Source organism: Rhinatrema bivittatum, chromosome 16 (genome assembly GCF_901001135.1).
Source record: "Rhinatrema bivittatum chromosome 16, aRhiBiv1.1, whole genome shotgun sequence".
Taxonomy (NCBI): domain Eukaryota; kingdom Metazoa; phylum Chordata; class Amphibia; order Gymnophiona; family Rhinatrematidae; genus Rhinatrema; species Rhinatrema bivittatum.
Window position 1 is genome coordinate 32526770 of NC_042630.1, and position 18262 is coordinate 32545031.

Sequence of the window (18262 nt, forward strand, 5' to 3'; positions counted from 1 at the left end):
TGAAGACTCTGTTCCTGGTGGCTGTTCAGCGCATTGAATTTCTGAGTTGCAGACCTTGTCTTGCTGGGAGCCGTTCCTTCGGGTGACTCCAGGGGCGATACAACTGTGTACTGTTCCATCCTTTTTGCCCAAGGTAGTCTCAGACTTTTTTGAATCAGTCCGTCTCCTTGCCATCCCTGGATAAGGTCAGGGATGCAGAAGAGTATCGACTCTTGCGCTCCTTGGATTTTAAGCGACTTGTGTGGTAGCTGCTGGTTTCTGAACCTTTTCGAAAGATGGATTGCCTGTTCTCCATGATGGGAGTAAGCAGGACACTTCAGCTTTGCGGGCTACCATAGCTCGTTGGATTAAGGAAGTAGGTCACAGCCGCGTAATTGGATGCCAAAAAGCCATTGCCTGCTCAGGTTAGGACTCATTCTACTAGGGCTCAGGCAGTGTCAAGGGCGAAGGTTAGTTTGTTGTCTCTCGTCGATATCTGCTGAGCTGTGACGTGGTCCTCCTTATACACTTTTTCCAGGTTTTATCGTCTGGATGGCAGGCCTGGGAGGATGCAGCCTTTGCACGTGCAGTGTTGACTGGACTGCAGGCAGCCTCCCACCCTGTTGGGGAATAGCTTTGGTACACCCCACTGGTCCTGAGTTCATCTGTCCACACGCCAGGAAATGGAGAAATTACTTACCTGATAATTTCGTTTTCCTTAGTGTAGACAGATGGACTTGGCTTCCTGCCTTTGGCTGCCACATGAGTGGGTCAGTAGTCCTCCTGTGGGGTTCTGGGTCCCAAGGGATTACGTAAGTATTCACCCAGTCCCTAGCTTAGGGTACCTAGAATCTTACATGAGTTCAGTGTTTATGGTTGGTTAAGTACAATTCTGGTTACCTGTTTTTAATCATGTGTTTAATCAAATTTTTTACTAGTCTGTCCTCAGTTGCTTTTGAAGAGAATACTGGCAGGCTGGGGTCACTGCAGGGTTATATATACTGTGACATCAACTTACTTAGTCTCCATCTGCTGGCAGGGGAGCATAAACCCACTGGTCCTGAGTCCATCTGTCTGCACTAAGGAAAATAAAATTATCGGGTATGTTCTTATATTTTTAATTTCTCCATTTCTGGAATTCTTGCTCTAGCTGTCTAGCACATCCTGTTGCAAAGATGATGTAACTTTGGAACAGTTGAGTGGCATGAAACACTGAGAGTCAAACTCCCCACCCCAAGGACAGGATTCCCTGGTTAGCCAATGATTGAAATGCTAATGTTAATCTCTCTGCTAAAAGTTAAGAGGCAGCGTACATACTGTGTGCTCTGGCTTTGCCAGCAATGGTGAGAGACAGGCTGTGCTCTCAAATAGGGTGAAAATGTTTTGTCTGAGCTTATGGATCTCTCTGGTTTTCAGACTGCTATCCTCCTGCTCCGAATTGATGACATTGTGTCAGGGCACAAGAAGAAGGGCGACGAACAAAACCGACCAACTCCAGCGCCAGAGCAGGAGTGACCTGAAGGCTAGAAGAATGTGTGCACCGTGGCATCAGAGAGGAATGCAGTGCTGAAGAGTCCTACACAGACTGCTGCTTTACCTTTCCCCTCTTCTGCCTTGTGTTGAGGCGGGGATGATGTGCTCAAGTATTTATTGTTGTCTAAAGAGGGTGAGAGAGAGCTGTATCACCAGGAATGAGATCCTGGTGATACACTTGCTTGGCTCTGGATGGAGATATGCATGGGAAACAGCTGAGATCATCTCTGTTCCTGTGTCCTTTCAACAATAAACACCTGTGAATTTTGAACTCGTGAATTCAATTCATTGTGTAATGGACATGAGTCATTTATTTTCTTTTGCTTATCTGTACAGGATCTCTTGTCATATTCACCCTGATTTCCTAGAATTTGGGCAAAAAATTCTCATCCTCTTTAGACAAGTGGGTTATGCTCACCGACCAGCAGATGGAGACAGATATCAACAGGCTTGCTGATGCCACACCTTTATGAGCATCTGTACTGACACCAGCCTGCCAGTATTCTCTGTCTCCAGCAAATGGTAGGCAAGCATCCTCTGCTGTACAATGTAATCTGATAGGTTGAAAAGGAAGATATTGGAGAGGCTCCTGAGATGAAAGATTAACTCTTGCTCCCTCCTTGAGCGGGGTACCTTGGTTTAAAAAAAATTCTATTGGCTCCTGAGGAGAGAGACCTGGGCTTCCTCCCTTATTGTAGCATACCAGGACCCGGGGGGGGGGGGGGTTCCAGAAAGATCGGGATTACTCCCATTCTCTCTTCCCCTTCCCAAATTCGCTGTCTCCCCTTCTCCTTGGGGTGCCTTCCCCTTTAATTGCTGGGGCTGTTCTTTGTTTTCAGGAAAAGAGTCCAGTAAAAAAAAAAAAAATCTTACATAACATCCAGAGCTTGCTTTAGTAGTGAAGGGCACATGGCTGGAGTTTATTGGCTACACCTAAATCAGTGCCAGTGCCAGTGAATTGCCATAATTTTGCAGGTTTTTGGGACAGTGTCAGGAGCTGTGGGAAGAAAGCTGCACTTTGCTTGACCTGCAGCCTTTGGAAGGTGTAGGCCGGGGGAGAATCAAGATACTGCCTTGAGAGCTCCAGGCCAACGCGTTTACTGTGGCAGGGGGAGCCGCGGGAAGGACAGCTGAGTTTCAAGAGCATCCCAAGCAGCAGGAAAGTCTGCAGACATGTTATTGCCATGGGGCACTGAGTGGGATTTGCTTCTCCCCCTACCTCGCCATTGCCTAAAAAATGTGCTAGAGCCTGCAGGAGCTCTAGGACCTGCAACTTCATCGGGTGCTGTATATCAGGTCTTCTCAAGAATTGCCTCTTGCCGGCCTTTTGTATGGGGCAAGGTGCTATCCAGAAGCTACATTCCCTCTATGTACCCAGATCAGTCCAGACTCCTGGGTTTTGCCTCCCTGCCAGCAGATGGAGACAGAGAAAGTTTCATGGACACTCTACATAACCCCAGTGTGCTACCTGCAGTCCCTCAGGATTTCTCTATCTCCAGCAGATGGTAGATGGTGTAAAACTTGCAGTCTGGAGAGAGAGAAAAAAAAGATTACTAAACAAAATTTCTGGATCCTCCCAGGGGTTGTGTGGTGGGGCCATCCCCCTGGTTTGAGGTGGACGAGCAGTGGGTTAGTGTCCCTTCTAATAGCTCAGTCTGTAGGGTGGTCGTCTGGTATTCCAGATCCCTCAAACCCCATGAAAGAGCGGTGAAATCTGCTGGCAGTTCTACACTGCAAGCCCAGTGGAGCAAGGAAATATCCCTTTTATATGGTTTGTCCTGGGCTGGGTTGCTAAAGTTTGGCAAAAGGAGACTGATATAGCCAGTGGTCTAGCTCTTTTCTAATCTGCCATGCAGCCTTTTTTTTTTTTTTCATTCTAGAAAACAAGGAACTAGATAGAAGAATCTGTGCAGCAGTGATGTTCCAGGAGGGGAAGCTAGCTTAGCAGCTCTGAGAGCTCAGCGATGAGGTTTTTCAGCAGCTTCTCTGCCCACGGAGGAGACTGGGTGTTGGCTCTGTGGTGCTGAGGGACTGTTCTGCTTGCCATTGAGGTGCTGATATGCCACAGGTGTAGGGAGGAACAGTGTGTGTGCAGCAGAAGTATTCAGGGGTCTGCATCAAGCATGACCGCACCACTAGAACAAGCCTTATGCATGATGGGGTCTAGTGCTGAGGTTTTCCCCATCAGTGTGGAAACAGCTGCCATAACAATTCCCTAGCAGTTTTGGCAGGAGAGGCAGGGAAATCCCCTCCAACTATCACCAGTGATTTCCTGTTCCACAGAGGTGCAGAGAGGCACTGAGGAGGAGTCTCTGGTTCTGGTAGAGGTCTTCTGGTTTTAATTTGTTTATGAGTAAAGCGTGTTTAGCGAGATGATGGCTCTTGGCCCCATTCTCCATGGATTCTCTGCCAATCAAGAGGCCTGAGCTGTTGCGAAGCTTTTCAGGCCTATGACTTTCGGTGCCGGATGTTAAATGGATACAGGCCTAAATCCATGAAAGGTGCAGGCAGGCTTTACTTAGCTGTGTGGTAGGCCACTGCAGCAGTTCTTTTCTCACGGGTGTAGGCGTTTGCGCATTCTCACCGTGTGGCGGTTTCATGTGCTAGGACCTGTGAGTATAAAGCCATGTCCTAGATTTGAGCATGTATGCGACCTAGATTTGAGCGCATGTTTGCGCAGGTACTAGAGCGCATTTTTGCATAGGTATTTGTGTGCATAAGGTCATGACCTAGACTGGGAAAGTGTATTTGCATGGGTACTCGTGTGCATAAGACTGCAATCTAAAATTGAGCATGTGTTTTTGTGCAGCTACTTCTGCGTGTACGACCATGGCCTATACGAGCTCGTACTTGTGCACGTACGAGCACAATCTAGTCTTGAGTGCATATTTGTGCACATCCAGGAAGGGTGTGTGTATTTGCCCAGGTGGCATTGGTGTGCATGCAGGAGGCCGCCAAGAGCTGAAGTTCAGGAGAGCTAGGCGTTGGGGACGAACAGGTCCAAGCGCCTTGCTATCTGTGAGGCTTGCCGTCTGATAACAATTCTGTCCTCACTCTCTATCCATTTGTGTCAGCGCTGTTTGGATGCTCAAAGCGATTTGATTACTACAGCTTTTGCCCATATTGGGTCATCGCCTTGCCTATGGAGTCTGTGGAGGGGGAGTTGAGTGGAAGTTCTCCTCCCTTGTTCCTGAAGCCAGAAGCTTCCCTGAGAGAGGTTGGAGAGGGCAAGGTTGGGCCTATGGACTCCAGTATAGATCCATTCTCCTACTAGATGGAATGTTTCCAGGGCCTGCAGACATTTCTACAGGGCTGCCCAGTAAAGGCTAAGCTACCTACTATGTAGGGATCACATGCTCGGGCCTCCCATTTGTCAGTCATGATGGGCAAATGCCGCAGGGAGGCTGTCCCTGGTAATGTTCAAGAGGATGTAGATCATGAGACATCAGAGGATTTCGATGGGGAATTGGCCTTCTCACTTCTAGAAGAGGGAGAAATTGTATATGATTGAGTGCCATTTTGGACTCTGCTCAGATTTTTTTCTTTTTTTCATAGAGATGTGTTGCTGAGTTTGTTGGCTCAGACCTTGAATGTGCTCGGCGTGGCCAGAGTGTGTTGGCTCAGACCCTGAACACGCTTAGTGTGGCCGGAGCTTAATTTTAAGTTAAACATCATGTTTCTTTTCCCTACTGTATCCAATTCAAGAGATACTGGATTTAAAGAAGGTAAAAGCAGCTCTCAAGATTCCCCATTTCCACATGGAAACTGAGCTCCAACTCTGAGGTCTGTTATAGCGGTGGTATGTAAAGGAGAGTTCTTGGCATCTCTTGCCTTGATAGAGGCAGATCTGCACATAGCCATCAGGCCGGAGCACCAGAGATTATAAGAATATAAGAAGTTGCCATGCTGGGTCAGACCAAGAGTCCATCAAACCCAGCATCCTGTTTCCAACAGAGGCCAAACCTGCTCTCGGGCCGTCGGCTGCCACTAATAAAAATGGCGCCGATGGCCTTTGCCCATACCATGTGACAGGGTATCTGTGCCATTGGCTGGCCCCTGTCACATGGAGGGAGCACTGGATGGCCGGTGCCATCTTTAAAAATGGTGCGGGCCATCCCGTGCTCCTACCATGTGACAGGGGCCGGCCAATGGCATGGATTACCCTGTCACATGGTAAGGGCCATCGGCGCCATTTTGATTAGTGGCATCTGACGGCCCGGGAGTGGGAGATCGCTCCCGGGACCCCCACTGGACCACCAGGTACCTGTAAAACGTTTTTTGGGAGGGTGGGGGAAGCTAAGGGATTAGTTTTAAAGGGTCAGGGTGGGTTTAGGGGTTATTTTTGGGTGCTGTTTTTCCCACCCTCCCCTAAAACGATAAGAGAACCCCCACGAACAATATCGTGGGGTTTTCCTATTGTTTTGGGGAGCCCCTGATTTCTGATTTTGAAAATATCGACGATATTTTCAATTGTCCGAAGCCAGATTCACATCCCTAATGATGAGCACTGTTAGCTACATGAGGTTTGGTTGTGCTAATCCCCCTTATTGCATCAGGGCGTATGGATACGTGTCTAAAATGCACATCCACCCGTTGGATAAGCTGGGTGCACGTTATTACAGCAGCCCCATTCTTAGATAGACTAAAGAAGGCTACTCTATAGGATCTGCCAGGTACTCATGACCTACGTTGATAACCGCCAGAGACAGCATCTATTTGGGTAGGCGGCCTTCTCCCCCCCCCAAAGCCCTATATCATCCTGTCAAGTCCCAGCTAGCTTTTCTTCCCGTAACAGTGTTGGTTTATACGTATAGTCTACTTTGTTTTCGAAAGTTTTAGTAAAATCAGAAAAACAATCTTTATGATGTCTAAAATAATCTGTCCTCGTGTGGTTTTCACCTTGTATTTTGCCAAAAGACTAGGCAGCGCTTGGGTAAAGCCTATTTTGGAAAACGGCCTCGCGTGGCTTAGCGCTAGGGTCTGCTCCAGCTTGCTCCACCACATTATGCTTTATGTGGAGGGGAGTAAGAAACGGGTGTTGGTATTGTGGTGGTTGGTTGAGGGGTGGGGTAACACTTTTCCCTAGCTCCAATATCGCAATATATGCGCGCTCGCTTTTGTTTATTGGGAAGAAAACTTAAATGCCATGTGTCTTTAAAATCCAGGTATGCTGGAACAGGGCCCTACCTACTGTGCCTGAATCGTAACTCGTTTTTAGGGTGTGGCAAAAGGAGTAATTAAATCCTATTAAACAAACAAAAAAAAACCCCTAAATTTCTGTAGTAGGTGCGCATGAGCATCACTTCCGGTGTGTGTTTGCTACACTAGGAGTATCCCCTAGGTCAGTGGTTCTCAACCTTTTTTCTGTCTGGACACACCTGCCAGATGGTTCTCACATGCGTGACACACTGACCCATGATCGTCACGGGGCTAGATGTAAAAGTGCAGTTTGCATCCACGGGAACCCCCCTGACCCACAATAATGGATGTAAAGCAAAATTATGACATTCCCCATACAATTCACCCTAAAAAAAGATATTCTGGTTCTGGTGTCATCGCAGTAACAGCAACTCAAACTCCTTCTACTTCCAGGCTCAATAGCCCTACTTATGAAAAGACAGCAGTTTACCCCCAATGCATGTCCTCTTGAGAAAACACAACAAATAAGACTGATACAAACGTTTACATGCTAGTAAAATATCTCATCTCGGTAACACACACAGAACCGACCTAACATACTCCCAGGATCTGTAGTAATGTACATAAACTAATCCGCACACAGTTACACCTGTATTATGGAATACACTCAAACAGGAGCAACCCTATCTATGAAAAGGCAACACTACAAATTATTAAATCAGGCCCTAAAAACCAAAACACCTCTTATTAGGAAAACAGAACTAGCAAGCAGCTATAGATCCCCACACAGAAATAATTGTAAAACTATACTAATAAGCAGAATAAATGTTTCAAAACAGCTATGAACAGAATAACATCCAACAATTAAAAACTCAAACTATTAAAAATTCTCCAAACACCAATAAAATATTTCAAAAAAGCAGACACATCACATAATATTGAATAATTAAAATGGCAGTCAATCAAGAAAAATAAACTTAAAAAGCCACCTTTACTTACCCCCTCCAGCAGCTCTCCTACTCCTCTTCCATGCAGGCCATAGCACGCAGCAGTAGAGGCTAAGCTCTATACTCATGGTCCTCTTCCTTAATGCCCATGTCTCTCACACACACACACACCATACCAGTCATGCCCCCATGACCAGTTTCTGTCTCTCACACACCAATCATCTCCCAAACAGTCTTTGACACACATCAGTCACCTTCCTGAACAGTTTCTCTCATGCCATACACACAGGCTTCCCACTCCTGTGTTCTACTTACATATACAGGCTTATCACTCTCAATCACTTTCTCTGTCTCACACACAACACACACAAGTCTCTCGCTCCCATGCTTGTTCTCTCCACATGCACAGGCTTCTCATTCCCATAATCACTTTCTTTCTCTCACAGACACACCAGTCACCTGATCTCTCTCATGCATACACACACACAGGCTTCCCACTCCCATGTTTTCTTTCAGAAATACAGGCTTCTCCCTCCCATGCTGTGTCTCACACACACCCAGGTTCTCACTCCCATGCTCACTCTTCACATGCACAGGCTTCTCATTCCCATAATCACTTCTCTCTGTTACACACAGCCTCTCTTCATTTCCATGCTCGCTCTCCATGTGCACAGGCTTCTCATTCCCTGAATCACATTCTTTCTCTCATATTGACATACACACCAGTCTCTCTCTCAACACACCATCACCTTACCAACCAGTCTCTCTCTCATGCATGCACACACACACAGGCTTCCCACCCCTATGCTCTCTCTCACATACCCAGATTTCTCACTTCCATGCTTTTTCTCCTCTTCACACACACACACCCCCTGACCGTCTCACACTCTCACATACACATCAGTCATCTCCTTGAGCAGTCACTTTCCATATACACACACATCAGCTCTCTGCCCAGTTTCTCTCAATCACACACAGGCTCTCAATCAATACATTCTCTTACTTACACACTGGCTGGCTGCTTCTCTCTCTTTCTCTCACTCACTTCCCCCCGAGCACAAACGGTAGCTGCAGCCTCCTCCTCCAGCCCCCGCAGGCCAAGAAGGAAGAATCCCATCGGCCGCGGGAGGCTCATGCTGCTGTCTCCTTTCCGGCTGCTTCAATTGCTCGGGGGCCGCTGCTGCCGCTGCTACTTTTCCACGCGGCGCGGGCGGCTTTCTCCTTCCCGCGCACCACTTCCTGTTCCGGTCACGGGGGGGGGGGGGAGCGCGGGAAGAAAAAAAGGTCAGGCACGGGTGCCAGAGCTACTTCTAGCACCGCTGCCGTTCCCGCCGGGCTTGAACGTTCTGATAGCCCGGCGGCAACTGCAGCAGGGAAGAAAGAGCAGCGGGAGAGACCGGGAGCACGCGACACACCGCTTGAGAATCGCTGCCCTAGGTGATGAAGGGACTGGGGACGCAGGTGTAAAATGAACCTCGGCCTTTCTCGGGACGAGAGGCTCCTGGATTCCAGGGGAGCGAGGGAGGGACTGGCTGCCACTTAGCTCCACCTTCTTTTCGAGCCGATCTCCTCTTAAGTTGCCAGCGCCTCTGCTCCTTTAAAGCGGCCGGCGTCAGCTGCCCGGTCACGTGAGCGCGGGGCTAAGGAAGAGACCCGGAGTGCGCGAGATGCGGCTCGTGTGGCTGCTGCTTGTTTTGTTGCACGTTGGTCTGTGCCGGGGGGCCACTGATCACTACCGCCGGGAGGTGAGTGTGAGGCTGCGAGTCTGGGGAAGCACCGGCGTGGGAGGCAGGAACCGAGAGATCCATCCCCAACACTGTTGGGGAGGAAACCGAGAGATCTACCCCAACTCCTGGGCCTGTTGGGCAGGAACTGAGATCTAACCCCAACACTTGCACTGGTGGGGCAGAACTGAGAAATTCACCCCCCCCCCCATCCGTGGGGAAGGATCCCAGAGATCCATATCAACATCCTAATACGTGAACTGGTGGGAAAGGAACAGAGAGAGCCACCCCCAACATCCTAATACCTGCACCACTGGGGCAGAAATTGAGAGATCCACTCCAACACTTGCACTGCCAGGGCAGAAACCGAGAGATCTACCTCCCCAAAACCTGCACTGATGGGGCAGAAATGAGAGATTCACCCTCCCGACCCCACCCCCACTAGCTGGACAGAAACCTAGCTCCCTCTCCCCAACACCTCTAACAGTGGGGCAGAGCCTGAGATCTAACCTCCCCCTCCCCAACTCCTGTGGGGAGAAAGCAAGAAATCCTTCTCCTCCCCTTCCAGCAAGAACACCAGTGGGGTAGAATCCATTCCACCCTCCTCTATCCCTTTCCGGCTAGCACCACCACTCCAGGAGGGTACAAACAAACTGTGATCTCCCACCAGCATTATGGCAGAAAATGAGAGCCTTTTTCCCTCTCCCCTCTCCCCCCAGTGCAAAGAGAAAACATGTGGATGCCCATTCCATCACCCTACACCTCCTTGATAATGGTACAGCTAGCTGTAAGAGGTGGGAGGGGCAGGCACCACGTATAAAGCAGCACTTGGGTTGTTTTTCTGAGCCCTCCCATATTACAAAGCCATCCAAGATCACCTGCCAGTTCCCTGGGCCGAGTCCTTTCCAGAGCTGGCTCTGCTGTTTGTTTGTTTGCATAGCACCATTTATCACACTCAGTATGAGGATCTTCCCTCGGGTGCAATCCCTGTGCCCAAATGTGACTCCTGTATTTTAGCTTGACAATCAGGAGCCTTAAGTGTTCAATCAAGATCACACAGTGAAAAGGTGACCTAGGGGGTGCTTACTGTGGATCAGGATGATGGCCTAGCCAGTGTCACCCCCTGCAGTGACGGTTTGGGGAGCTTGGAGGAAGCCTGTCCCAGGTACTTTGTGGGACTGGTGTTTGGGAGGGGGAGGTGTTTTCCATGAAAAGGCCACTGATAGGGGAGTCTGTCTGGAAGAAAAAAAATACAATCTAACCTCTGAATCCTTGTCTCTGCCTGGTGGCTAACATGAGACTCTGCTACAGTCTAATGAACTCCATGTAGGAAAGCTTGAAAGCTATACCTGCTTGGTTTTGGAAATCAAGCTAACAATAAACCTAAGAAGAAAATAAAATGTATTTATTGATAAAGACTTCATATCCAGCTTGTTAGCAATAGCACCAAAGGTTTTTTTTTGGAGGGCCTATGCATCCACCCTCTTGTTTGCAGAGGTATACCCCTCATGCTGGAGCCCTTAGAGAGGGAGAGGCCTTCTCCAACTGGTTTCCAGAAATAACAATTTAAAAAATTGAGAGAGAGGAGTAGATCTTCTGGATTTTACAAGACTTTCAAAGTCCTTTAAATGTCAGTGAGTTCATAGCTTTCTGCTCCTCTGAGGAGGGGAGGGAGAGGGTGCTGGCCACAGTAATTCTGTGCCAGCATTCAGGAAAGAGAGCAGTTGGGCCCATTGTGATACTGGAGGAAGGGTGGGGTGAAGACAGGGGGAAGGTTTTCTCATTCACTCCACAAGTGCACCATGCTGGCTGCACAGCTTAGGCACTTAAATGAGGATTTTTTTTTTTTTGAAAATGCCATACTGGGTCAGACCAGCATCCCGCCTCCAACAGTGGCCAATCCAGGCCACAAGAACCTGGCAAGTACCCAAAAACTAAGTCTATTCCATGTTACCATTGCTAATGGCAGTGGCTATTCTCTAAGTGAACTTAATAGTGAACTTCTCCTCCAAGAACTTATTCAATCCTTTTTTAAACACAGCTATACTAACTGCACTAACCACATCTCTGGCAACAAATTCCAGAGTTTAATTGTGCGTTGAGTAAAAAAGAACTTTCTCCGATTAGTTTTAAATGTGCCCCATGCTAACTTCATGGCGTGACCCCTAGTCTTTCTACTATCCGAAAGCGTAAATAACCGATTCACATCTACCCGTTCTAGACCTCTCATGATTTAAACATCTCTATCATATCCCCCCTCAGCCGTCTCTTCTCCAAGCTGAAAAGTCCTAACCTCTTTAGTCTTTCCTCATAGGGGTGCTGTTCCATTCCCCTTATCATTTTGGTTGCCATTCTCTGTACCTTCTCCATCGCAATTATATCTTTTTTGAGATGCGGCGACCAGAATTGTACACAGTATTCAAGGTGCGGTCTCACCATGGAGCGATAGAGGCATTATGACATTTTCTGTTTTATTCACCATTCCCTTTCTAATAATTCCCAACAATCTGTTTGCTTTTTTGACTGCCGCAGCACACTGTACCGACGATGCCTAGCAAGCTTCCCAAGGTAGTAACCGCTGCTTCATGCAGGTTGCCCCCACGTTTCTGTTAAGGGTAGTAACTGCTGCAACTTATAGGATCAGTTGGCGGTGGGGGAAGATCTTGGAGATCTGCCCACTGAACCTCCTGTGGGAATTTTTATTTTTTTTTTAATATGTCTTCAGCAATCTTGGCTTTTGCAAATTCGTTCAGCGTATCCGAACGCATTCTGATGCTGGCGTTCGGCTCTGCCAAGATCCCCCAGACATGGCCTGAGAGAGTGCCTCGTGGCTTATGTCTCTGAAACCTCCTTAGTCCTCTGTCCCGCTGTTTGTCTCTTTTTTTTTTTTGTTCTCAGTAAATCTTTAACACTCATGTTTTTTGCAAGACCTCTTTATCTGACTCACTTCCCCCTTTTTCAGACTGAATTTATTTTTCCCTCTTTGTCTGTAGAGAGGTTGTGGCCTCCTTCAGGAAGTTGTAAGGCTGACTGAGCTGGTCTGCAAACAGTGTCTTATGACATCCTGATCCACAGATGGAGGGGGAAGGGTTGGGGGAGGAAGAATGCAGCTAACAGGTGGGGTGGTATTTTCTCATTTTTTCTTTTTTTCTATCTATTTGTTTCTCCTCACCCTACACCCCATTCTGTCCTTTCTGCAGTTCAATAAGATTCTCTGCAGGTTATGAAGCTTCTCGCTGAATAAACACGAAGGCTGTCGGAAGGATGATGTTGTCCCTGTGTGTTCCAGACAGCACAGGCCTTGGAGGAGGAGGAGCCTCTATAGTGTCCAGATCTCATGGACAATATCGTCCCTGGCTGGTCCTGTGGTGGGGGGGTCCGGTATAAAGTAACTTGCCAAGTGGTGATGGGGCTCGGATACTAAACCCTCTGTTTTTTCCTTTCTCTGTCCTGCATACACAGGTACACCTAGACACTGTCCCCGGATCTAACAGCTCATGGGCCAATCTGCTGCATTTAAGGGCAGTGGGGCAGGGCGACACCATCCACTATGTGTGGGGCACGCTGGGAGCCCCCGTGGTACTGCTGGTGTACACCAACAGCACAGAGAGCACCCTGAATGTCAACTGGACGAAGCTCCTCTCGCCCTCCCCCTCAGGGGCTCTCCGCATTGAACCGGCTGAGAGCATCCAGTATGCCACAGCCATCGTCTTCACAAAGGTAAGAGGGGGGGACGCTGGGGCAGCTAATAACATTTTCTTGCTCGCTCTCCCTGGGGCAAATCTTCTGTCGACACTGCCCCTGATCTTAAATGTGAATTCCCTGTACGTACCGGATCAGTCCAAATGCCTGGGCTCATACATCCCTGCCAGCAGGTGGCGACAGAGGAAAAAACTTGCCTGACCCTGCTGCATAAAGCCTAGTGCCACCTTTAGTTCCTCAGTATTTTTTCTGTCTCTAGCAGATGGCACAGGGTACTCTACCTGCAGTTCTGTGGGGGGTTTTTGTCTTTAATGCTTTTCTTTTGAGCCTTCCTCCCGGGGATTTTGTTTTTTCCTTATCTGCACTGCTGTGACGTGGAAACGTGGATGGCTGCGTGGTGGTGGTGTTCGGATGCTCTGTGTGGCATCCCATGTCCTGGCTCTCATCAGTACCGCGGCTTCTTTTTTTTTCAGATCTTCGAATACAACGACAGCAACAACACGGCAAACTTCTCCGGGGCCCCGCGGAGTGCTTTCTACCCTGCGTACGACCTAGCGGACTTCGTCTGGGGCGATGAGCAGGACTCTGAACGAAGGCCCTGCGCGCGGCGTTCCGGGGCACCAACGCCTCCGACACCGCCGGACTCTTTCAGAACGGCAGCGTTTCCTTCCAGGTGAGCGAGGGAGTGAGAGGCCAGGAGAATGTCCCAAGGGTTCTCCCTCCTCCTCCTCCTCCTGGCTGACTCAAGCCGTTCTGTGATATTTAATTAATCAAGGTGGGGGGGGGGGGGGTTCTGGGCGAGAAGCAGTAGAAGGATTCTGAAGGTTTTCCAGATGCGTTTCTTTAACGGTGACCTGTAAATATTGCACATATACGCTTTCAGACCAAAATGTAATATTTTTTCCAGTGATCTCGGACCCTCCTGTGAAGATCACTGTAAGAATTCCCGGACTGGCTCAGAAGGGGAAGGTTGTGGTTATTTGAAGGGGAGGGTGGAATTCTTATCTCAAACTACTGAGAGAGTAACATTTTTTTAATAAGGAATATCATTCCGCCATCTTCTGGCATTGTACAGCCCAAGAAAACCATTGGCTTAGTCCATTAAGGTCGGAGATGTCTTTAGTTCTCCCAGTTCCTTAGCTGTCCCCACTGCATGTTTTCAGCCCCTACTGCAAAACAAGTTGACTTTTTTTTTTTTTTTATATATATATATAAGAGATCCAGGTGTATCTCTTTCTGCTTTGTTTGTTTAATGCCATGAGCGTACGCAGTCCATGTATAAGAGAATTTGGGTGTCTGTATCCCTGCTCCGACAGCTTGCAAGTTTTGAGCAGGGGGGAGGTCCGGGGCCTTTCTGAAGGTCACACAACGGATGTGTGGGGGGTGGCCTGTGCTGGGATCGCCATGCCATGCCACCCCTCCCCCCCCCCCCAAAAAAATGTTAAGCCTAATGTAAATGGCAGCTGATAGCTTGATATTACCTCTGCCCCCGCCTTCTCCGTAGGTCTCTGCATACAGGGAGGGGAGCCGTGACCCCCTCCCGCCTCGCCTCCTCCACACCGCCAACTGCTCCAAGGTGGAGTTTGTGATCGCCGGCGTGACCCCGCGCGGCGCGAGCTCTCGGTTTGCACTGGAGATGGTGACCCTGGAGAGGAAGGGCGGGCAGAGAAGGCTGGATTCCGTCTGGAGCATCGACGACGAGTACACCCCCACGATTTTTGAGGTGAGAGGGTTGGGGAGGGGGGTGGGGTGGCAGAGAGGTCAGATGAGCACAGCAGCACCCTCCGGTTCCTTCACCTTCATAATAAAAAATGGGGAAGGGATGAAGCAGGAGTAGCTTTTGGAGGCTTTTAAACACGAATATCTCTTCCAGAATAAAACAAAACTCGGGGGGGAGGAGGATCATGCCTTTATTTTTGGCTAGTTCTGTCGTTGAGAGGTTACTGCCTAACTCAAGGCGGTGGGAAAATAAATAGATCATCGCAAAGCCCCATCTTGAACATGCTGTGAAGAAATAGTCTTTAATGTCAGAAAATGTTGTTAACCTTTTTGCTTTGGTCATATGGTGAGGATATCGCTCGTTGCGGATCCGAGCTGGCATATGGTAGTGGCAGCAGTGTTTTGGGGGGGGGGCAGGGATTGTTGGAAAGGCCTGTGCTGACTTCCTGCCTGCTGTGTCTCTTATGGCAGACGGCGCAGCTGGTTTCTAGCGCCCAAAACGGCAGTCGTGCCCAGAGTTTCCTGCAGTGGAAGACGGTGGCCTACGGTTCCTCCAGCAGCATCCGAGAAGAGGCCGTGCCATGTCAATATCACCGGCTGCGAAACGCCAGCAGGACTTGGCCCTTGCCAGGCCTGGTCGTCGCCTTCTTTGGCGAGGATGCCAGGGAGCACTACAACGTGGAGGCCCTCAACATATCTTTTGGGATTGCAGAGGGAGACTTTTATGAGAAGAACCATTATCTCATCTGGTACGTATAAGGACTGTGCAGCTCCCACCTGCACATGTGTTCTGCCGTTCTTGTGCATTTGTGAGTTCACATGCTTGTGCAATTGTGAGCGTGCATTCTTGTGAGCTCACATAAGATGTCTGGGGGGGGGGGATATGATGGAGGTCTACAAAATCATGAAAGGAATTGAATGAGTAAATGTGAAATGATGATTTACTCTTTTGGATAATAAACTGCTATTAATCAATAGGGAATAGCAACTGCTTGTTGCAGGCATTAGTAGTATGGGATCTATGTAAGGTTTGGGTACTTGCCAGGTTCTTATGGCCTGGATTGGCCACTATTGGAGACAGGATACTGGGCTTGATGGGCCCTTGGTCTGACCCAGTATGGCAAACCTTATGTTCTTATATTCATGCTGAACAAATGTTCACCATGCTGCACGCATGCCTTTATACACTCTGTCATGGGAATACACTATAAAAGTGGCCTAGCAGAATGCCAAAGGCACATCATTCCCGCTTTGACTGGCAACATTGGATAAGCAAGATTTGCAAATGTTATTGGTGCTGTCAGCAGATTTCCACAGCCCCCCCCCCTACAAAAGCACCAATAAACATTTGCAAATCTTGCTTATCCAACGTTGCCAGTCATAAAGCGGGCACGATGTGCCTTTGGCATTCTGCTAGGACACTTTTATAGTGTATTCCCATGACAGTGTATAAACGCATGTGTGCAGCACGATGAACATTTGTTCAGCATGAACATAAGAAATGCCATACTGGGTCAGACTAAGGGTCCATCATGTCCAGTATCCTGTCTCCAGCAGTGGCCAATCCAAGTTATATATATGTTCAGGCCTATTTTTTTGTACCTAATGGCAATTTACCTTTTTTTATATTTACTACCAGGTCTGCTTTGCTAGGGTTCGGGACCCCCCCGCAGGATTCTTTCTCTGCCGTGGTGATCACCATCATGGCTGTGGCGCTGGGGATGCCGTTGGCACTGCTGACTGTGGGCGGTGTCATCATGTGCGTCTTGAGGAAGCAGCGTTACTCTGACTATGAGCCAATAAACTGAGACTGGGAAGAGAAACGGTGCTGAGAATGCCCCGCGGTGCCGGCAACTGCGCGGGGTAAGGAATCTGCACCCTGCACCCACCACCCTGAGGAGAGAATTAGAGTTTTAGGGAAAACAAGTATGTGGAAGGAATTTTATGTCTTAAACCCCCAAAAAATGGGAACTGTCCCTGTTCTGCAGTATGCCTAGCACCTAGGAACAGACTTACTTCCTTCAACAATTCAAGATTTGTCACCCTTGGGTCATTGTGCTGGGCAACTCTGTACAGGATCTCCCCCCTTGTGAACGCATGACAGCAGCTTGCACCCACACAAAGGAGGAAGTGCAAGGTCGGCTCTGCTGTTCTCATAGCACCACCATGTTAGTGAGCTGGTCCCTGCCTACCTTTACCCCATGTGATGGTGAGGATAACCAAGGTGTGCAATGCAGCCTGTTTCTTGGAGCCAGAGGGATATCCTGGGAAAAAAAACCAAAACCCTGCTGCTGGCTCTTGCCATTTCCTGAACAATCACTGGCAGTGGCCATCTTTGGAAGTGAGGTGAGTCACCTGACACACAGATGTGATCTAATTGGCCCTTGCTGGTGTGAGGTCACAGTTGCCACAGCCCATTGTGGTAGAGCTGTGTCAGGCCTTATAAACCCTTTATGTATCTTACAGTGTTTCTTATCGAATAATACTTTGGAATAATTTAGCTTAATCCTGTTTGCAGCTGCTGGTGTATTGCACAGTGAAGGGGGTGAGGATTACATTTTTTTCTTGTGGTCCTGTCCCCTCTCCTACTTCAGCTGCTGCTGTGCGATGTTTGCATTCCTTGGCTTCTGCTGCTTTCTAGCACTTGGGCAGGCAAGGAGCGTAAATGCTTAAGCAGCAGGGGAACATGGAAGTAAAGTGGCAGGGGAGAGGGGAAGGGTTGCTAGGGGAGAGGCCTGTGCTCCCTCTCGCCTCCTGGGGAACCAAAATATCACTGCAGGGTGCAGTAATGAGATGCTTTCTCTCTCCTCTGTGACGTCGTGCCTGTGGCTGGACTTGCTTGCCTCTTCCCCTGCACCGAACACATTCCGGACCGACACGTTCAGGCTGCAGACCAAGCCATTTTACTTTTTAACATTATCCCTTTTTAGGTTTGCCTGACTTCTAGAGGCCGGCCAGGGCCCCGCCTACTGGTTTGCCTCTAGTAGTCGACCTCCGCCGAGGCCCTGAGCATCTCGCCCCTCTCCCCATTGGTCTGCATGTGATGCTGGTGGCAGATTGGGCCGGGGCGAGCCCCTCTCTGCGGGCTGAAGCCAGGATGCCTTGGAGCACAGAGCTGGCAGGCCATGGAAGTTTTGTCACGCTGTTCCCTCTTAAGGATATGCCTTGGTGAAAAGCTCAGTTCAATGCTGAGCCTGATAAACCTGCAGAGAAGCAGCATCGTTCCCTCACCAGCACCCCAGAAAAGGTGGAAATAGCATCAGGCCTGCTGCCCTTTAACTGGAGGAAGCCCAGCTCTGATGTCTAGTCATGGCTTGGTATGGGGGGGTCAGACGTCGGCCCTTGCTCGTGCCGGGGCAAAGAGCTCTAGGAAAAAGGAGTTGGAGGGAGCCTTGGGCTGGAAGTTTGGTGGAAGGGGGGGTTCCTCCTGCTTGAGGTGAAGCTGGGGCCTTCTGCCTGCAGAAAGCTCTTCGGTGTTGACTATTGCTGTTTTAAAAGTGGAAAAAGTGGAAGTAGTTG

At 49.0% G+C, this 18262-nt stretch overlaps 2 protein-coding genes across 2 annotated transcripts in view; both read left to right on the top strand.

Annotated features, from left to right (window-relative positions):
• The window catches only part of LOC115077183 (T-complex protein 1 subunit gamma), a 40859-nt gene extending 39076 nt beyond the window's left edge, over nt 1-1783 (top strand). The window contains exon 14 of the mRNA XM_029579446.1: nt 1396-1783. Within this exon, the coding sequence (XP_029435306.1) occupies nt 1396-1494 (99 nt within the window). The 3' untranslated portion in view covers nt 1495-1783. The remainder of the gene's footprint in view (nt 1-1395) is intronic.
• Nucleotides 1784-9055: 7272 nt separating this feature from the next.
• Nucleotides 9056-17755, top strand: LOC115078673 (glycosylated lysosomal membrane protein A-like). Its single transcript, XM_029581633.1, is given in 7 exon segments — nt 9056-9343; nt 12785-13042; nt 13498-13597; nt 13600-13697; nt 14529-14747; nt 15215-15492; nt 16383-17755. Coding segments are annotated over 7 exon segments (1200 nt in total). The 5' UTR covers nt 9056-9265; the 3' UTR covers nt 16552-17755.
• The last annotated feature ends 507 nt before the right edge of the window (nt 17756-18262 follow it).